General features: G+C 42.3%; 1 protein-coding gene across 1 annotated transcript in view; it reads right to left on the bottom strand.

Moving 5' to 3' along the window:
* Positions 1-22,792, bottom strand: part of LOC122942243 (VPS10 domain-containing receptor SorCS3-like) — a 466,943-nt gene that overhangs the window by 119,772 nt on the left and 324,379 nt on the right. The window contains 6 exon segments of the mRNA XM_044299746.1: positions 1,458-1,549; positions 3,231-3,307; positions 7,223-7,325; positions 7,898-8,044; positions 9,653-9,832; positions 9,957-10,046. Of these exon segments, the coding sequence (XP_044155681.1) occupies positions 1,458-1,549; positions 3,231-3,307; positions 7,223-7,325; positions 7,898-8,044; positions 9,653-9,832; positions 9,957-10,046 (689 nt within the window).

Raw genomic sequence — 22,792 nt, 5'->3', positions numbered from 1 at the left:
ACACATCTCCTGAGCTGGGATAGGGAGAGCTGTAGCAGAAAGGACACATCTCCTGAGCTGGGATAGGGAGAGAGCTATAACAGAAAGGACACATCTCCTGAGCTGGGATAGGAAGAGAGCTGCAGCATAAAGGACACATCTTCTGAGCTGGGATAGGGAGAGAGCTGCAGCAGAAAGGACACATCTCCTGAGCTGTGATAGGGAGAGAGCTGCAGCAGAAAGGACACATCTCCTGAGCTGGGATAGGGAGAGAGCTGTAGCAGAAAGGACACATCTCCTGAGCTGGGATAGGGAGAGAGCTGCAGCAGAAAGGACACATTTCCTGAGCTGGGATAGGGAGAGCTGTAGCAGAAAGGATACATCCCTGAACTGTGATAGGGAGAGAGCTATAACAGAAAGGACACATCTCCTGAGCTGTGATAGGGAGAGAGCTGCAGCAGAAAGGACACATCTCCTGAGCTGGGATAGGGAGAGAGCTGCAGCAGAAAGGATACATCCCTGAACTGTGATAGGGAGAGAGCTGCATTAGAAAGGGTGGTACATCCCTGAGCTGTGATAGGGAGAGAGCTGCAGCAGAAAGGATACATCCTGAACTGTAATAGGGGGAGGGGAGCTGTAGCAGAAAGGACACCCCTCCTGATCTGGGATACGAAGAGAGCTGCAGCAGAAAAGACACCCCCCTGAATTGTAATAGGGGGAGAACTGAGCAGAAAGTACACACCTTATGAGCTGTAATAAGGAGAGAGCTGCAGCAGAAAGGACATGCCTTTTGGGCTTCAATAGGGAGAGAGTTGCAGCAGAAAGAACACACTCCCTGAGCTGCCAGCTTGAAATTTATCTAACAGTGCAATTGGAACAATGGATGGAAGAGCTCTGGATAGAACCGCTATACTGGCACACATAACGCGCAGGAGCCCTAAAGATGATCTCCAGCATCTTCTCATTGTTTCTACCTAGTCCTAATGTATGTTGCAGTAAACTGGATGATGGCTCGACAAAATTTGTGGTGACAAAGTTGCAGCTTTTAAGTACGTTTTATAATTGTCATTGGCGCCATTGTCAGAAATACTTTGCATTTGTACATTTATCTCCTCTTACGAGTACAGGCTGATAATTAGCCATCGACAGCGATATCACGTACCAATTATCTCTGGAGCACTAGGACCCCATTCAGTGCTTCACCTGTATGACTAACGAGTGGTGTCCGTCACAGGAGGCGGGGCTGTGACAATCATTTTAACCCTATTTTATAAATACTATCACTATTCAAAATTTGGTCACAAATAGAATATAATGTACACATAAAACAAGTAAAAGATGAAATATAGCAGAGCATTGATCAAAGGATAATAAAAAAGGAATACACAAATTATATGATACAATGATTTCAGATGAAACATAAAAACTCCCTCCGGTCTGTAATCAATGATCACATAAATATGAAATACATTTCTTACCACAACTGGCGCACGGGCAGAGAGGTGTGCTTCATCGCTACCAAGGCACCTCCCCAGTCTAAAAACCAAATGTTGTATTCTTCTTCAAAAATCTGGGGGGGGGGAATGAAAAGAAAATTAATAACAATATGTAAATCTTAATACATTTTATTCTTATGCTTTGAATTCCTCAGATAATATCAGCTTTCCTCATGGACACCATTTCATTAAGAAGGATAAAGGATATTAAATGCTGCAAGTAAATTAGAGATCAAAATGGTCAAGCACAAAAAAATATACAATTTGTATTTCTCTGTGATGTATAGTGGCGGATTCCAACAGATTGTCTCTCAGGCTGTATGACATTGACGATACCCCTCACCACAATATATTCCTGTTACTCTTCTTTATTTTTTCTTTCCTTTCTCCTCCCCTTTTACCTTCTGTCCTCCCTCTTCTTTCTTTTTGACTTCCTCTTCTTTTCCTTCCTCCATCTCTGCTTCCTCTTTATGCTGCTCTTTCCCTTTTCTGTTATCTTTACCTTCTACTTTCTTCCTTTCCTACTTCTCCTTTTTTGTAACTTTTTCTTTTTAAGCTCTTTTTTTTTGTTTTTTATTATTATTACTATTATTATTAGTGAATAATACACATTTTTTCAAGTTTGATCGGTGATAACCATGCCTACATCTCAATGATATGTTTTCTGCATACACTATATTACTGTACCTACTACTGCTACTACGGCTAGTACTACAAATGCTATTCTTATTACTGCACTCCTAGTACCACTGTTACTACTACTACTACTACTGCTACTGCTGCTACTACTACTACTACTCTAACAACTGCACTACTATTTCCACTACTACTACAACTACTATTCTTACTACTGCACTACTACAACTACTATTCTTACTACTGCACTACTACAACTACTACTGTTACTACTACAACTACTACTCTTACTACTGCACTACTACTACTCTAACAACTTCACTATTGCCAATGCTACTCTTACTACTGCACTACTACTACAACAAATACTATTCTTACTACTGCACTACTAGTACAATTACTACTGCAACTACTATTACTACAACTACTACTGTTACTACTACAACTACTACTCTTAGTACTGCACTACTACTACTCTAACAACTTCACTATTACCAATACTACTCTTACTACTGCACTACTACTACTACAAATACTATTCTTACAACAGCACTACTACTACTATTACTACTGCAACTACTATTCTTACTACTGTACTATTACTACAACTACTACTGTTACCACTACAACTACTACTCTAACAACTACACTACTATTACAACTACTGCATTACTACTACTATTACCACTACTACTACTTCTAAAACTACTATTCTTACTACTGCACTACTACAACTACTACTGTTACAACTATAAATACTACTCTTACTGCTGTGCTTCTACTACAACTACACTACTATTACCACTACTACTACTGCACTACTACTACAACCACTACTATTACTACTACTACAACTACAGCACTACTACTACTACTACTACCACTACAGCTACTTTTACTAATGCATTATTACTACTACTGCTACTATTACTAAAATTCTTACTGTTGCACTACTGCTAGTACTACTACTACTATTCTTACTACAGCACTACTACAACTACTGCTCTTACTACTGCTTATACTACTACTACTTCTAGTACTACTGTCTACGACTACTACTCAATTTATGAAAACATATACACATTAATCATTATTAGGACAGTAATTAAATCCACATACATGCTTCCATGTATTTCCACCATCTGATGAGATGAACATATTGGTGTCTGTAGAGGAGAGCTCAGGCCCAAAGTTACCTGTGAAAGACACACATTGTTATGTCAGCTTTATTCCTACTCACAGGCATTAATAACCTGATGATGCTCATTTATGAAACATTTGGTCTTGTCAAGAAGGAATCCATTTTATCAGCCTTTGTTACCTGAAGGGGGTATTTTATTTTACCTTCAAAAAAAGGCTGATCTGGGAAAGGATCAAATTAGCAAACAGATATTTTTCCACCTATGCAACAATGTAACAGAGCCTGACACATTGCAGATAAACCTGCTGAGCTCAGGCATCCAGATGCACAAACAATGCGACATCTCCAGCTTTACTATAATGGAGGAGGAAGAGGAGGAGGAGGGATCAGAAGAATGAGAAAAAGGAAGGGGAAAATAAAATAGGAAAAGACAGAAGATGAAAAAAAGGAAGAGAAATTAGAAGAACAAAAAGGAAAAGAAAAGGAGAGGCAGAAAAAAAAGAGGAGTAAAAGAAAGAGAAGAAAGACAGTTGGAGAAGATTAGGAAACAATATAATAATGAAACATTTAGAAGTAAAGATGAAAGAATAAAAAAAAAAGATGAATGAAAAAAATAAAAAAGAAAGAAAACAAGAATGAAAAACAAGAAAAAAGGAAGTAGATGTGAGAAAAAAAAATCCATTGTTCAACCAAAATATTTGACACAAATTGAAGTAGTGTAAGAAAGATGCCCCGGTGTGATATAATGAGGTGCCCGGAGGACGCCCCCTGCACACACCGGCGCCCGCTGACACATTGACACCTGCAGCCGATTCTTTTCATTGCCAATAATGTTTTCTTTTCTAATTCTAAATCCTATAAACACGTTTCACCCTGAGAAACTTGGACTCACACAAGCCTCGACATCTACTAACTGCACCAAATGTCACATCGCACACTGTACAAGCCTCGATGCTTTCCCAATAAATTACTTTCATTGCTACAGCAAACCCAAATCTGCGAGGTGATGTGATGTGGAAAACAGTGACATTTGATGTTGAAATTTGCTGTCAAATGTTGCCGTCGTTCACGTGCCCCCTTGTTACACACATTCGCTTTGTGCAATGACATAGAAGATCTTGAAGCTGGTTTAGCAGCAGGAGAATTTGTGGTCGGAGAAGACATAGCATGGGCTGTGCCTGGTATTTATGGCGCCATTTCTGGAAAAAAAGCAAACCTGTAATAATACAACCCCATTAACTGTTACAGACTTCACTGCTTGTTTCCAAAGGTTCTGCCACTGGCCCATTCAACTAATGATACCTACGGTGCTTGTCTCACCACATTGGGTAGAATGGATCCCTGTTAGATCTCCTAGGGAGCAATTTGGTCAAAATCCAATTTTAGTAGTTCAGTCAGGTCCCCTAACTCCTATCTCACCTGGTGAGGTGGCTATAGCTTCCAAGCGGAGGGTGAATAGAGAGGTGGCTGCCCATGTTCCTGCCTCTCTCTTCATTCACTTCTACAGGAGTTAAAGAAACACACCGCTCCAGTCATTCTCCAGCTGGGGGCGGTGTAATGGGTGTATATCTGTGCAGTATATACAGTCAGGTCCATAAATATTGGGACATCAACACAATTCTAGCATCTTTGGCTCTATACACCACCACAATGGATTTGAAATAAAACAAACAAGATGTGCTTTACCCGCAGACTGTCAGCTTTACCTGCAGACTGACAGCTTTACCTGCAGACTGTCAGCTGTAATTTGAGGGGATTTACATCCAAATCAGGTGAACGGTGCATGAATTACAGCAGTTTGCATCTGTGCCTCTCACTTGTTAAGGGACCAAAAGTAATGGGACAATTGTCTTCTTCGCTGTTCCATGGCCGGTGTGTGTTATTCCCTCATTATCCCAATTACAATGAGCAGATAAAAGGTCCAGAGGTCATTTCCAGTCGGCTATTTGCATTTGGAATCTGTTGCTGTCAACTCTCAAGATGAGATCCAAAGAGCTGTCACTATCAGTGAAGCCATCATTAGGCTAAAAAACACAACAAACCCATCAGAGAGATAGCAAAAACATTAGGTGCGGCCAAAACAACTGTTTGGAACATTCTTAAAAAGAAGGAACGCATCGGTGAGCTCAGCAACACCAAAAGACCCGGAAGACCACGGAAAACAACTGTGGTGGATGACCGAAGAATTCTATCCCTGGTGAAGAAAACACCCTTCACAACAGTTGCCCACATCAAGAACACTCTCCAGGAGGTAGGTGTATGTGTGTCAAAGTCAACAATCAGGAGAAGACTTCACCAGAGTGAATACAGAGGGTTCACCACAAGATGGAAACCATTGGTGAGCCTCAAAAACAGGAAGGTCAGATTAGAGTTTGCTAAACGACATCTAAAAAAGCCTTCACAGTTCTGGAACAACATCCTATGGACAGATGAGACCAAGATCAACTTGTACCAGAGTGATGGGAAGAGAAGAGTATGGAGAAGGAAAGGAGCTGCTCATGATCCTAAGCATACAACCTCATCAGTGAAGCATGGTGGTGGTAGTGTCATGGCGTGGGCATGTATGGCTGCCAATGGAACTGCTTCTCTGGTATTTATTGATGATGTCACTGCTGACAAAAGCAGCAGGATGAATTCTGAAGGGTTTCGGGCAATATTATCTGCTCATATTCAGCCAAATGCTTCAGAACTCATTGGACGGCGCTTCACAGTGCAGATGGACAATGACCCAAAGCATACTGCAAAAGCAACCAAAGAGTTTATTAAGGGAAAGAAGTGGAATGTTATGCAATGGCCGAGTCAATCACCGGACCTGAATCCGATTGAGCTGCATTTCACTTGCTGAAGACAAAACTGAAGGGAAACTGCCCCAAGAACAAGCAGGAACTGAAGACAGTTGCAGTAGAGGCCGGGCAGAGCATCACCAGGGATGAAACCCAGCGTCTGGTGATGTCTATGCGTTCCAGACTTCAGGCTGTAATTGACTGCAAAGGATTTGCAACCAAGTATTAAAAAGTGAAAGTTTGATTTATGATTATTATTCTGTCCCATTACTTTTGGTTCCTTAACAAGTGGGAGGCACATATGCAAACTGCTGTAATTGCCTGCACCGTTCACCTGATCTGGATGTAAATCCCCTCAGATTACAGCTGACAGTCTGCAGGTAGAGCTGACAGTCTGCAGGTAGAGCTGACAGTCTGCAGGTAAAGCTGACAGTCTGCAGGTAAAGCTGACAGTCTGCAGGTAAAGCTGAGAGTCTGCAGGTAAAGCTGACAGTCTGCAGGTAAAGCTGACAGTCTGCAGGTAAAGCTGACAGTCTGCAGGTAAAGCTGAGAGTCTGCAGGTAAAGCTGACAGTCTGCAGGTAAAGCACATCTTGTTTGTTTCATTTCAAATCCATTGTGGTGGTGTATAGAGCCAAAAATGATAGAATTGTGTCCATGTCCCAATATTTATGGACCTGACTGTATGTTCTATTTGTGTATTTTATGATTAGTTTATGCTTCAGAGCTGCTCTTCCAAAGGAAAATGAGATCAAGGACTATAATTGGCCATTTTGGAGGCTATGGAGGGTCCTCTTTGGTCACACAGTCACCCAGCCTGTATACACAGATGCCTTCCCGCTGTCTCTTCTCACTTTCAAGTCTATCAATCTCATTTCGGAGCCAAGTATAGACATATTCTAAATTTATATGAACAGACATATGGATGCGAAAAGCACACTGATCATTCGTCTGCTTTCCCCATCCATATGTCTATTCCGCAAAAAGATAGACTATGTCCTCAAAATGCAGGCCACGGACCCATCGAAGACAATGAATCCACAAATAAAAAGCAGGCAGCACAAGGACAGCATCCGTATTTTGGAGATCCGTACTTTGCAGATACGATGTGTGCACGGAGCCGAATACTGGATACACTTTACAACCGGTAGATTTCCCATCTGAGACGGCAGATTAGAATTGAATTACCTGAGGCCACAATGAGCCAAGGTGCAGTTGCTTTGCTGGATACGCTCCCGGAATTATAGGGATTCTCAGACATCTGCAAGTGGAAGTGTAGGGAGCAGAACGGCTGCGGACAAAAAAGATTTTAAAAATGGCATAAAATAATAATAAATCTGTTAACAGCAGCTTGTTGACAGTTTCCACATTTATTTATTTTTTACAATGAGCAAAATAAGCTTAAAAAAATAAGAAATAAAGATAAATTACAAATAGAAGTTTACACTTATTGAGTAGAGTTTAGTTTGACTATAGGGTGGAAATAACCGGCATAGTCAAACCGTCTGAATAACGTAAAAACCTACTAGGGTACTGTGGATATTAAAGAGCTAACGAACACATCAGATATACCGCCCGTTCACAGCAGCACAAAGTAAAGTACTACTACTACTAATAATGAGACAAGATCAGTCAACAGCATCTTGTTGGCAGTTTCCACAAAACAAAATGGGAAATTACTTTATGAATTGTGTCGGTGAATGTGTGTTCTTAATATGTGTAGTACTGTGGGGAATAGGGTAAAAAATGGCCGCAACGAACATCCATATTCCCTGTCAGTCCCTGATGGGGCAACCCCTTTAATTTTGTTACATTTAAAGATGAAAACTTTGAAAACAATAATAAAGCTGATTTAGAACTGACCAGCAGACAGTTGATTGGATTCCCCTTTAAATCAATGTCTGGTGCGGGCAGCAGGCGCCAGTCCCGGCCCTTGTTGTAGGTGATAAAAGTCTTCACATGTTCATCAACCTTTTTGTTGGCAAAGAACACCCCATTTATCCCAGCTACCTAGGAAGAAAGATCAGAGAAGCCATAGATGAGAAGAATGAGAGAGGCGAGAGTCACTCAGCAAAGGCAGAGGCTGATGGGTGGATGCCTTCCATGAACTATGATGTTTCTCATCTCTCCTGCTCTGGCTGCATGCTTTTTGACCCATGTGGCTTGTTCTGGTCAGTTCTACAGACTCAACTCTGCTATTCTGGCTGCAATCCAACTCTGTTATGCCTCTGTGTTGTGCCTGAACTTTTCAGCCTTGTTTCACAACCAAAGGACAGGTTAACTCTTTCTTGTCACTGGACTCAATTAATTAGCAAAATTTTCCATTGGCCGCTTCTGATGAACTCAGCTACTGTATTTAAACCCTGATTGCTATGGGAGTCCCAGCATGATGACTGCTCCTGGTTCCGGTCCCATTCCTGCCAGGTATTAGGTTGTACTTGCGCATTACTTTTGTCACTAAGTTCCAACTCTGGTTTTGACTCCTGATCTCATCTAAAGCCCTGTTTTACCTATGGCTTCTGTTCCTGTTGCTGTGTTCATGCTACAGTCCAACTGCAAGTGACTAACGTTCCAGCTTGGGTTCCAGTTACCACCTGTGTCCCACTACGAGTTGGTGTCTTGCTACTCGCTACCAACCTGTGGCTTGCTACCAACTAGCAGCTTGCATCCTGTTACAAACTCAACTCTAGTATTCCACAGATGTTAACACAACACTACTACACAGTTAGGAACTCAACCTCTGGGACCTTCACCTATCTCAAGAATGGAACCTCCGAAGTGAAGGAGAAGAGTCACACACGTGCAGCCACCCCCACCAGCATTTATTTCTATGGGACTACTGAAAACAGTGCTGGCTCAGCTATCTCCAGCAGTACAATAAAAGTGAATGACTTGAACTGTAGGCCCTTCATTCAATTCTAGAAAACCCCCCCCAAAAAACGCTTTCTCAGCTATTTTCTGAACTCCTATAGAAATGAATGGAGTGCATGCTGTGCATTAATTTTAAGTTGCCCGTTTTAGAGATGGATAGGGTCTCAGAGGTGGGACCTGCACCTATATGACTGTGATGGCATCAAACTCTCTTATGAAACAACCCCTTTAAGGTAAGCTATCATCCTGAAGAGGCCACGGTCTAAGAGGTAACCCTGGATCATATATTGATGGCTTAACTAAGGAAAACCATTGAGGGAAATTCTTGGGAAAATCACTTTATGTGAGAACCTCAGCTCTACTCCGACTGCTTATAACTTATCCTTCAACTACATGCTATAAAGCATGCTACTAGTTCCTCACCCTACAACCTAACACGGTCTTCTCACTCTGCATTGTCTGTGAGACAAGACAATAGGTTGAGGAGAGATGCATGAAGTATTGGCATCACTAGCACCAGGGGCACCTACCATGGGGCTTTTGTCTGGTGCCACTTGGTGCAAAAAAATCAACACAGTTAATTGCATCAGCGTCCTCCTCCTTTGCCCTTACCCATGGTGCCCCAGATATCTTCAGAGCCTACCTGGCATGAAGTGAGCATACAGTTGGCTGAATAAAGGTTATTTGGTGAATTCTAGAGATGAAACCACAACTGATTCTACAATAGTCATGACCTTAACTAAGTACCTCATAAAGGTCGATGACGATGTTTCCTTCGAGGCCACGACTGCTCTTGACGTTTTCCAGCGCAAGTGTGAAATAGACGCCCCTCGTGTCTGAGATGTAAAGGTTGTAGGTCTCATTCTGGTTCCACTCTTGAACGGCAGCAAACACCTGTTTTTCATCGGTGCTGATGATATGCATGTCCTGCAATTAAAGAAGAAGAAGACGATCACCGACATAATAGTGGCCAATACATTGCACATGTTACTGTGACAGTGTAATGGTGTGTGTTACCAGAACAATCACAGTACAACATCAAGCACTTTACCTTTGGAAGAGAATATTTTGGAAGCTTAATTTGAGCAAATGCTTCCCGCTTGTACGATACAAAGTAGCTCGCTCTTCCACCGGAGGTTGCCTGAAAAGTGACATGAAAATGGATTGATGTTAAAATTGTAACAATTAGAAATAATGATTAATAGAAAAAAGAACAGTCTGATAGTAAAGCAACTACGGGAACCAAAGACTATTCGGCTAATCATTTAGGTCCATAGTCTTGTGCAGTAAATAAATGGCAGTATTATAGTAGTTATATTCTTGTAAATAGGAGCAGTATTATAGTAGTTATATTCTTGTACATAGGAGGCAGTATTATAGTAGTTATATTCCTGTACATAGGAGGCAGTATTATAGTAGTTATATTCTTGTACATAGGAGCAGTAGTATAGTAGTTATATTCTTGTACATAGGAGCAGTATTATAGTAGTTATATTCTTGTACATAGGAGCAGTATTATAGTAGTTATTTTCTTGTACATAGGAGCAGTATTATAGTAGTTATATTCTTGTACATAGGAGCAGTATTATAGCAGTTATATTCTTGTACATAAGAGCAGTATTATAGTAATTATATTCTTGTACATAGTAGCAGTATTATAGCAGTTATATTCTTGTATATAGGAAGTAGTATTATATTAGTTATATTCTTGTACATAGGAGGCAGTATTATAGTAGTTATATTCTTGTACATAGGAGCAGTATTATAGTAGTTATATTCTTGTACATAGGAGCAGTATTATAGTAGTTATATTCTTGTACATAGGAGCAGTATTATAGTAGTTATATTCTTGTACATAGGAGCAGTATTATAGTAGTTATATTCTTGTACATAGGAGCAGTATTATAGTAGTTATATTCTTGTACACAGAAGCAGTATTATAGTAGTTATATTATTGTACATAGGAGGCAGTATTATAGTAGTTATATTCTTGTACATAGGAGGCAGTATTATAGTAGTTATATTCTTGTACATAGGAGGCAGTATTATAGTAGTTATATTCTTGTACATAGGAGGCAGTATTATAGTAGTTATATTCTTGTACATAGGAGGCAGTATTATAGTAGTTATATTCTTGTACATAGGAGCAGTATTATAGTAGTTATATTCTTGTACATAGGAGGCAGTATTATAGTAGTTATATTCTTGTACATAGGAGGCAGTATTATAGTAGTTATATTCTTGTACATAGGAGGCAGTATTATAGTAGTTATATTCTTGTACATAGGAGCAGTATTATAGTAGTTATATTCTTGTACATAGGAGCAGTATTATAGTAGTTATATTCTTGTACATAGGAGCAGTATTATAGTAGTTATATTCTTGTACATAGGAGCAGTATTATAGTAGTTATATTCTTGTACATAGGAGCAGTATTATAGTAGTTATATTCTTGTACATAGGAGCAGTATTATAGTAGTTATATTCTTGTACATAGGAGCAGTATTATAGTAGTTATATTCTTGTACATAGGAGCAGTATTATAGTAGTTATATTCTTGTACATAGGAGCAGTATTATAGTAGTTATATTCTTGTACATAGGAGCAGTATTATAGTAGTTATATTCTTGTACATAGGAGCAGTATTATAGTAGTTATATTCTTGTACATAGGAGCAGTATTATAGTAGTTATATTCTTGTACATAGGAGCAGTATTATAGTAGTTATATTCTTGTACATAGGAGCAGTATTATAGTAGTTATATTCTTGTACATAGGAGCAGTATTATAGTAGTTATATTCTTGTACATAGGAGCAGTATTATAGTAGTTATATTCTTGTACATAGGAGCAGTATTATAGTAGTTATATTCTTGTACATAGGAGGCAGTATTATAGTAGTTATATTCTTGTACATAGGAGGCAGTATTATAGTAGTTATATTCTTGTACATAGGAGCAGTATTATAGTAGTTATATTCTTGTACATAGGAGCAGTATTATAGTAGTTATATTCTTGTACATAGGAGCAGTATTATAGTAGTTATATTCTTGTACATAGGAGCAGTATTATAGTAGTTATATTCTTGTACATAGGAGGCAGTATTATAGTAGTTATATTCTTGTACATAGGAGCAGTATTATAGTAGTTATATTCTTGTACATAGGAGCAGTATTATAGTAGTTATATTCTTGTACATAGGAGCAGTATTATAGTAGTTATATTCTTGTACATAGGAGCAGTATTATAGTAGTTATATTCTTGTACATAGGAGCAGTATTATAGTAGTTATATTCTTGTACATAGGAGGCAGTATTATAGTAGTTATATTCTTGTACATAGGAGCAGTATTATAGTAGTTATATTCTTAACCATATTTCTTTTTATTGAAAGAAAAAGCAGAGGCTAACGCCCATACATGACTGCATCACATTGACAATGAATCACAATATGAGTCCCACATTTACATCATGCATAGACATCACATACAATCACAATTATCAAACATAAAATAAAATTCAGTCAAGGGGTGGGAGACATAGGTGGGGAACACATAAGAGGGGAAGGAACGGGGGAACAGGGAAGTGGGAGAAACTGCTCTGTTAAGCAAAGTGTCTGTATGTTTTCCATGGAGACCACAGTTTTAGGAAGCGGGAACGCGAGTTAGTTTCCCAGTGTGCCAGCTCCTCAAAACGGTAAATCTGGTCTACCTTGTCCGTCCACATTAGGGTAGTCGGGGGAGAATCATTTTTCCATAGAAAAGGAATAAGCAGCTTAGCTGCTGTGAGCAACATGGTCGGGAGGTTATCCTTGGCAGGGGTGAGGGTTGTATTGGGGCACCATAACAAAATAAGTTTAGCATCCAGAACTATCCTAGAGTTGCAGATTTGGTTGATCAATGGCTCAATTGATCTCCAAAATGTCTGAATTTTCCGACAGAACCACCAAATATGCGACAGGGAACCAGTTTCCAAGCCGCACCTCCAACAAGCTTCTGGAACTTCCGGGTTCAACTTGTGTAAGAATTCAGGTGTCTTATACCATCTACTGAGTAGTTTGAAAGAATTCTCCTGAATCCTCACACAGCGGTTAAAGCCGTGTGAATGTGCCAAAATAAAGGCTCTTTCCGGCTCCGTAAGGCACAAAGAGAGCTCCCTCTCCCAGGAGGTTAGGAAACGGAGCTCCGGGGGGAGTGAGGAGAGTATTTCTCTATACATCTGAGATAGCGGTCTAGTGGCAGGTTTAGTGGCCATGACCTTCTTCTCAAGCCAAGATAAAGAGTTGTTAACAGGAAGGGACCTAACACCCCCTATAATATCTCTCTTAAAGTCAGCCAGATGGAAAAATGGCGCAGTCTTGACCTCGGGGAGGTCCAACAACAGATCCAAATTCAAGCTGCCATCCGGTAATAGGACATCCCGCAGAAACTTGCCAGCGAGCCTAGACCAAATACCGGAGGGGCCTAAGATGGATGGATGGAAGTAATTTTGTAGTAGTTGAAGTGGCATACCTGGGTTAGGGAAGTTGAATGTTTGAGATTGAACCATTTTAGACCACTCTACCAGCATACCCTTCCAGACCAGGGAGGATGCGTAATGGTTAGCCGAAAAGGCTCGGACCCCCCACAAGGTGAGCTGATCCTGATTAGTGAGCAGCGCAGACTCCAGGCGAGAGCAAAGGGAGCTAGATTGACAAGACATAGCGGCTACGCATCTACAGAGTTGTACAGCAGTGTAATATACCTTAATATCTGGCATCCCGAAGCCTCCGAGCTTCTTATCCCTAGTGAGGACTGAATAGGCAATACGAGGAGATTTGCCATTCCAGAGGAAGCGTGTGAACACCCGGCGGACTTCTGCGAAATATGAGTTTGGTAACCAAATAGGGAGGGTCTGTAGCAGATATAGGAATTTGGGGAGGATAAAGGTTTTAAGGTAATTTTTCCTACCAACCCAAGATACGAAAGGTAGTTTCAGAGTCTGGAGGTGGGTACGAACTGATTGAAGCAGCGGCGTATAATTGAGTGAGGCCAACTCCTGGATATTGGCCGATATGCGAGTCCCCAGGAACGTAATGTCCCTGGTAGCCCACACAAATGGAGTATCGCGTTTAAGCGTATTAATCACAGCTTGGGAGCATGAAATATTTAGTGCCATAGACTTCTCATAATTAATTTTAAAATTAGATATGAACCCAAAGTCCTCAAATAAATTTAATAACTTAGGTAGAGCTTCTCTGGGGTTAGATGTTATAACCAAAAGGTCGTCCGCAAATGCTGCAGTAACATGGGTGCCGGCGCCCACTTGGAGGCCTTTTATATCTGGGTCCGCCCTAATCTTACACAGAAGAGTCTCCATCACCAATACGAATAGTGCCGGAGACAGGGGGCACCCCTGCCTTGTCCCATTAGTGATGTGAAATGGAGGGGATAATGTACCATTAACTTTGACCACGGCAGAGGGGGCCGAGTATAAAGTGTAGATGGCAGCAATAAACTGATCAGAAAGACCAAACCTCGACAGGGCCCGAGACATAAACTGCCAGCTGACCCTGTCGAAGGCCTTCTCCGCATCAGTGCTCACCAACACTAAAGGTTTCGCAGATTTCTTGGCCTTGTGTATAAGGTGAAGAAGCCGAATCGTGTTTTCCGACCCCTGTCTGCCGTGGACAAAGCCCACTTGCTCTCCATGGACAATGTCGGGAAGTACACCCTGAAGTCTGGTAGCTAAGATTTTCGCCCACCACTTCACATCAGTATTGAGCAAGGAGATCGGCCTATAATTACTGCAGCAAGTCGGGTCCTTATTCTCCTTATGCAGGACTGTAATGTGCGCCAATAAGGAGTGAGGGGCAAGGGAGCCTCCAGAGAGGAGATAATTGCACAAATTCTTAAAACGGGGGATTAAGAGATCCTGGAAGGATTTGTAGTAAATGATGGAAAAACCATCCGGGCCCGGGCTTTTACCCGAGGGGATGGACATGAGCACCTTATGGATTTCAGAGTCAGTAACCGGTCTAGTTAAGTGGGCCGCTTTTGTTTGGGATATGGAAGGAAGGTCTAGAGACTGTAAAAATTTGTCCGTGGCGTCTGAGAGGTCACCAGGGGTGGCCCCGTTAGGGGGAGGTAGATTATACAGAGCCTCATAAAAGGCGCAGAAAGCCTTAGCAATATCAGGGGTGGATTTATGCACCTTCCCGTTTGGATCTTTAATAGAGGAAACAAAGGAGTCAGAGAATTGCTTCTTAACTATGGCCGACATCAATCTGTTTCCTCTATTTCCATGGGCGTAGGCCTTAAACCTAGAACGCAGTACCAGCTTTGCCGAAGTGATATTCAGCATATTTTTTAGATGTGTCCTAGCTTCCGTGAGTTCCGCTAGGGTATGAAGGGCCTGTGATTCCTTGTGCGAGGATTCAAGGCGGGCAATTTTCGTCAATAGTGCATCTAGAGCCTGCGTCCTCCGTTTCTTCACATAAGCCCCTAAGGCAATGAGTTCCCCCCTTAACACTACTTTATGAGATTCCCATAATATGGAAGGGGAGGGAGGGGAGTCGGGGGTATCATTTAGCGCGAAAAACTCAGAGATGGAGGCTTTAATCTTACAAGCATGAGCGGGGTCTAGAATTAAAGTGTCATTCAGACGCCATAGACGTTCTTTTTTCTGTGGGCCAGACAGGGAAAAGTGGATGATAACAGGAGCGTGGTCAGAAAGTGTAATGGGGCCTATACGAGCCCTGGAGACATTACGCAGATGTGACTCAGAGAGGAATAAGTAATCTAACCTGTGAAAGGAGGCTTTGGCATGGGAATAATAGGAAAAATCCCGACCGTTGGGGTTTAGTGAGCGCCATACATCTAAGACCTTCAGTTTCTTCAGAGAGATTTTCAACCGTCTCAGGAGCCTATAAGAAACAGAAGGTCTGCCTGTGGAGGTATCAATGGCAGGGTCTAAGGCAACGTTGAAATCGCCCCCTAAAATGAGCAATCCCTCTGTGAACGAGGAGAGAAGGCTTAAGGTTTGAACGAGCCATGGGACTTGGCCTCTATTAGGGGCATACAAATTGGCAAAGGTCACAGGAGACTCACCCAAAACACCCTTTCACGAAGATATATCTGCCCTCTGGGTCCACAGTAGTAGCAGAGTGTTTGAAGGGGAGGCTTTTGTGCACAGCTACACTAACCCCCCTGCTGGCAGTGCTATAGGTACTGTGGAACCATTGGGCAAACTTCCTAGGGGGAAGGTTAGGAACCTTACCCGATTTAAAGTGAGTCTCCTGTAAGAAAGCCACTGAAACTTTGTCCCTCAAAAGGAGGGAGAGAGTCTGGGACCTTTTGCATGGCTCGTTCAAACCATGTACATTTAAAGAAGCAACTACAATAGACGCCATTGCATTAGTAAATCACACAAATGCCTACACAGAGTGACCATGGAAATGCTTAGTAGCACCCAGTAGTTCAGAGCAGGGAAAGGGAAGGTAGAAAAAGGGGATAGACAAAACACGACAAAATAATGAAACAGTAAGAAAACAAACCGGTAATCAACCAGCACAGAAAACATGAGATCTAAAGAGAAGTAAATGCTTCACTTATCGTCAGCCCAGACAGGGTTGAGCTGACGAGGGGGCAAGTAAAGCACCTTGCGGTCTCTAACAATGGACCAACAAAAATATGTCCAGCACCGGGAACTCGCCGGTCCTTGCCCTGCATAGGGGTAGCGATACCTGCAACAGCAGGAACAATGTCCAGGAAAAATAAAGGAAAGTCTCCTAATCGTCCTGTCATGGTAAACAGAGCAGTAAACAAAGAACAGCAGAGGAGGAGAACTCCTACATATAAAACTGAGAAACCTGAGAATGAAAAACAGTCACCTCCAGGCCTGGAGAGAGCTAGCAGGAACCACATGGGTCGTCATGCGTTAGAAAATGGCGATCAGGTGGGGCTCCTTTCCATCCTGCCCCTTCCCAGACGATCAGATTTCCCAGCCGAAACCTTCTGCCAGTTAGCAGCACGAGGTGGAGCTGGTAGGGGCCCATCTTGGTCGGCCGGGAGCCAGGAAGGGATGTCAACCGGGGGCACCCCAAGCGCTTCCCAAACCGAGGCCAGATCCTGAGGAGAACGAACGGTGAGTAATTTACCATTTCTGGAAATCGCCAACCCGAAAGGGTACAGCCATCTGAATGGAATCGATGATTTCTTCAAGACATCCAGAAGAGGCCGCAGCAGGCGCCGTTTGGCCAAAGTGGACGGAGCCAGGTCTTGAAACATCTGAATCGGTACGTTGTCGTACTCCAGGGCTTCCGATTCCCGCTGTTTCTGTAGGAGGGCCGCAGTGTCGACAAAGCTCAATAAGCCGCAGATCACATCCCGCGGTGGTTCCTGCGGCTTTGGTCTAGGGCGCAATGCCCTGTGTATACGCTCGATCACTATTCCGGCCGCCCTCTCTGCGCCCAGTAGGTTTGAGAATATTTCGCGCGCTACTGACGGCAAGGCCTCTACCGCATGCGATTCAGGTAGGCCCCGTATGCGGATATTCCGCCTGCGACTGCGGTTTTCCTGGTCTTCTAGTTTCAGGAATGCATCATTCAATAAGGCCTTGTGGGCCGCCAATACATCTGCGGCTTTACTTTCGTACATCATGATGTCTTCTTGAGCAGACTCCAGGGAGACGACTCTCTGGCCTAGATGCTTCAGGTCATCTTTAATGTCAGATAAGCCTTGCTTGAGAGGTGAGAGAGCTGAATCAAGGACTCTCTTAAGGGTCCGTTCAGAAAGCGGTGGGTCGCGTGGGCGTCTATCTGAGATATCAGAGCCACTTCCCGCGTCCGAGAGGTCTCCTGCATCGGAGTCGTGAGTAATGGATGCCGCCATGTTAGGGCCTCTCTGCACAGCAAGCCTCGGAGTTTTCCTGAGGAACTTTTCCATTTCTGGCTGCTTGGAGCGTAGTGGGGTCGTCTCTGAACTGCCTCTGGACTTGTCCTTGCCAGTCTTCCCCATATTAGTGCAAATTATAGCTTAATTTAGGGCAAAGGAGCCGGAATGCTGGAGGAGCTCAAGCTCGTGCGGCCATTCAGCAGCGTGGCTAGGCTCCGCCCCATAGTAGTTATATTCTTGTACATAGGAGCAGTATTATAGTAGTTATATTCTTGTACATAGGAGCAGTATTATAGCAGTTATATTCTTGTACATAGGAGCAGTATTATAGTAGTTATATTCTTGTACATAGGAGCAGTATTATAGTAGTTATATTCTTGCACATAGGAGCAGTATTATAGTAGTTATATTCTTGCACATAGGAGCAGTATTATAGTAGTTATATTCTTGTACATAGGAGCAGTATTATAGTAGTTATATTCTTGTACATAGGAGCAGTATTATAGTAGTTATATTCTTGTACATAAGAGCAGTATTATAGTAGTTATATTCTTGAACAGGGGCAGTATTTTAATGCATTCTACAGTAAAGGCCCGCAGCACACACAGAAGGCAGTTATTGTATAGAGAATATACAATCTTTAATCTATTTCGAAGACTGGTGTAAGTAGCCTTCAGAATAATAAAAATAATATTTGGTAAACTGTATATGTTTCCCTGGGGTCTGTGCACTGAGAATGAAGAGGTTATGTAATGATAGCACACTGCCTAGTCCTCCTATTGCGCTATCTAATCTCACAGATTGCCCTGCCTCTCTGCTGTAGTGACATTGCTCACATTAAGGATAGGCGCAGTAATGCACAGCATTAACAGGGAAGATGTGTAGAAATGTACAGCATCTCCCCTCGTGTTCACACCACCCCCACACTTTAGAGTATTTCTCCTGGCGTCTGCAGAGATTTAGAAAGCATCCTGTGTAATTCTGGAGGACATTTCCCTGTGTTGTGTCTGATAACGCTCTTACTGTATGTCTGGATATAATGGCGGGCAATAAAACTGATCTATTTGCTGTAAGGGGCAAAAAAGAAAGAAACGCTGAGCTCACACATGACATAGATATTGGTCCTCAGACGGAAAGGACAAGGGGCCGCTCGCCCTGCCAAAGACGAAGCCGACTCTAAGATTTGATTATTAGACTCTACACTAAAAAAATGGAGCAATTGCGACGATTCTGGTGACACATCGTGATGGAGAGGGGAATATCTGGTAACAGCTGCTTCGTGTCATGACCGCCAGGAATCAATTCCATTAAAAGAGAAACATGCTCTGCAGTAATATCTTGTCGCTTAGGGGAGAAAACAGGTATTATCTATGATATTGACAGAAGACGAATAAAGAACAATACCACCTGCTGTAATGAGGAAAAGAATGACTTGGAGGAACTGGCAGAGGTTCAAGGTGCTGATGAATGGAGCCTCCTGAATTTCAACGTTTGCCCGCAGCTGCTTTGCAAAGCACACGGGGAGATGGAGCCGGTGGACGAGACTAAAGTTTCTGTAAGTTACAAGGTTCAGCGCAGGTAACATCAGCGATAGGAATAGGCCTGACGTAGGGGGTAAAATATCCCAAATCTTCTGCTGTAACATTGTAATAGGCACGAGGGGCTGCCCTAAATAACAGTCGTCTGATGGGACCGTCACCGATCATGAGAACTGGGGTCCCAAGTCTCTAGAGTGAGTGGAGTGACCGTCGTGCTCCTGTGATGTCACCCCGTATACAATCTATACAGCGAGCACCGTACACAGCCGTCTCCATCAGAGAAGAGCAAGGTATTTCAAAATTCGATTTGGTCGCTTCACCGAATAAAAATAAATAAATTAGTTTTATGACGAATTACTTTGTTGCGAAGTGTATTTCTTTGTAAGTAGTGGGTGCAATGTCTGCACCGCTCCCCGTTATTGTACCCCCTCAAATTCCGTGTTCATCGCAGATCGCGACATCTGATAGTAACAACACAGTGTAAAATAAAAAACAAATCAACTCCATCATACTTACCTCATGCATTTCATCGCGACGAGCCGGCCGAAGACATCCTGATTGAAGATTGAGCGCGAAATCTCACTGCAGCCCATGATGACGTCATCATGTTAGCCAGCGCGTTGACTTCATACGTCACCGCTCACGGGATTTCGTGCGAGACCTTCAATCAAGATGCTCTTCGCGCTCAAACGGGTGAGGTAGGTAGGATTTTTTATTTTATTTTTTCACCGACATTCAGGGAAAATCGATTAGTTCCCACGAAGCACAAGGAAATTCGGCTTTTCGGCAAATCAAATTTTCCCTGAAATTCGTATCGTGGACTTCGATTGGCTCAACACTAGTCTCCATCAGTGGTATACATGACTCTGATTGGCGGGGTCCCTGTGGTGGGGCTCCTCTTGATCCAGCTCTAACCCTGCGGATATTCTGGAGCAGCCCCTATAAATTTATGCCGGACAGTGTAATAGGAGCACTCATTGGGCCGTCGGCTAAAATTCTGAATCCCCCCCCCCCCAAAAAAAATTTTTTTAATTAACGGAAGGTGTAAGTTTATTTCAATGCATAAAAAATTAGTGCAAGAGCAACACTCGGCTGTGGGACGTGGTGCGGTTGTGTACACACCATGTGTATTTGCCCTAGACAAATCTGATGTGGCTTTAGTAGATAATTTGTGGCAGAATTGTATTGTTTATTTATTTTTATGCACTTATATAGCGCTACTATATTCTGCTTTACAGACATTATCATCCAACTGTCCCCCAGTGGGGCTCACAATCTAAGGTATTGTCCAGTGGGTATGTATACATGCTCATGAATCAGCTGGATTAGTAATTCATTGGAGTTCATTTGTGGCTTTTCAGCGTGGATTCTGCTAAACTTGCTGTAAATAAATTATGCGGCAACTTCTTTATTTTGCACATGCAGAATGCAAGAATACATGGGTGTGAGTAATGCCTGAAAAACTGCCCTCCTCCCAAAATTTAAGCATGACTTGGTCATTAAAGAGCACCTTTCGGTAGTCTCAATCTCATTAAACCATACCATGTTCTAGGGTTGATCCTGCTGGTTAAAATGATATCTGTCTTGTGAAAATTCATTCTTTCTGCAAATGAAAGCTTCAGTGGACCGAGGGGTGGGACCAGCACTGGAAAGATAAGGTGCACCAAAGAGCGAGGCCCCACCCCTCAGTGCACTGAAGTCGTCATCTGCATAAGACATGTCTTTCTTTTTTCCTCAGGAATGCCACAAGTGATTTTTTTACAAGACAGGCGTCATTTTAGTCAGCAGGATCATCCCTACCAAAAAGCATGCCTCGTATAATAGGGTTGGTCCAGCTGACAGTTGCTCTTTAAAGTAGAACTCCCACACAAATGTTTATTCTCTGACCTGTTAGAAAGGTGCATTATGTAAACTGTAGTGAAGGTAATCTTCTTACCAGTGACTGTATTTGTGAGTTTTCCCCTCCCTTCTGATCCTCAGCTGTGTCATGTGACTCACGTGAAGACAGTTTCTCTATGTATTCCTATAGGAGCCTCAGTGTCAGTCAATGTTAGGAATGAATAGAGAAGTAACTGACTTCCTGTCCTGTGTCAGTTGGAGATCAGAGTGCTGGTCACATGACACAGCTGAGGATCAGAAGGGAGGGGATAACTCACAAATACCGCATATGTCCAAAAAGGTCGGCACTGCTCGAATAGTTTGGCGGTGCACGTGTCTGCGGGCAGGAATCCCAATAGACAATTCGTGAAGAACAAGACCGGCACTCGCACTGATGAATAATCTTGCGAATGTATTCAGTCACATATTACATCATCGTGACGCTATGATGTAATATGTGACTGAATAAATTTGCAAGATTATTCATCAGAGCGAGTGCCGGTCTTGTTCTTCACGAACTCACAAATACAGTCAGCGGTAAGAAGATTACCGCCACTATAGTTTATATCAGGCATGCTCAACCTTGCAAAACCACAACTCCCAGCATGCCCGAACAGCCTACAGCAGGGCATTGTGGGAGTTGTAGTTTTACAACAGCTGGAGGGCCGTAGGTTGAGCATGCCTGGTTTATTTCATGTACCTTTCTAAGGCCAAGTTCACACTTCAGTTACTTGGTCAGTTATTTCCATCAGTTATTGTGAGCCAAAACCAGGTCTGGGTCAAAATCTCCGAGCAGGTACAAACCTTTCCCTTACACATGATCTCCGTGGAGGCTTCAACTGATGGAAATAACTGACCAAGTAACTGAAGTGTGAACCTGGGCTTACAGGTCAGAGAATAAAAATTTTGTGGGAGTGCTACTTTAAGGGGTCAAATTTTAAGGACTTATAGTTGAATATCATATCATTGACCCAAGGATCATTCATGTAGATGCTACAAATCTCTTGCTTTGATCTTGAAGACAACAAGAATCGGCAGTGAGTTATACTCTGGGTGTTTAGTGACCTTGTCTTTGTGTTTTTATCCTCTTATGCCTCATACAACAAAGCACAAGGTCAAGCCTGAGAGTTATCCGCCCGTCGTCGGCTTGATGTCACAATAAATCTTATTCACCCCTCTGGTTTTCAGCACATTTGCTATTGTACACGTTAAGCTGTAGTTACTGTAGAGTCATGTTTAGACTTAAAGGAAATCTCTCAAGCAAAAAAAAAACACATATGTAGCCGTTCCTACAACTGGACAGAAGATAAAGAAAACACGAAAATAAGATTGACTATTAAAAAAAAAAACACCAAAGACACAAAAAAGACAAGTTAACACATTTTATGATCTAATGACTAATATGAGTTAATATGAGGTACCAGCATATTTAGGCATCTGTGTTGGTCCCATGTTCATATGCGCCCGCATTGCTGAGAAGAATGAAATTGTAATATATGCAAATGAGCCTCTAGGAGCAACGGGGGCGTTAGGCTACTTTCACACTAGCGTTCGGGTTTCCGTTCGTGAGCTCCGTTTGAAGGAGCTCACGAGCGGACCC

The sequence above is a fragment of the Bufo gargarizans genome, chromosome 6 (genome assembly GCF_014858855.1).
Source record: "Bufo gargarizans isolate SCDJY-AF-19 chromosome 6, ASM1485885v1, whole genome shotgun sequence".
Classification (NCBI taxonomy): Eukaryota; Metazoa; Chordata; class Amphibia; order Anura; family Bufonidae; genus Bufo; species Bufo gargarizans.
Note: the sequence above shows the minus strand (reverse complement) of the source record. Positions and strands in the feature narration are given on the sequence as shown.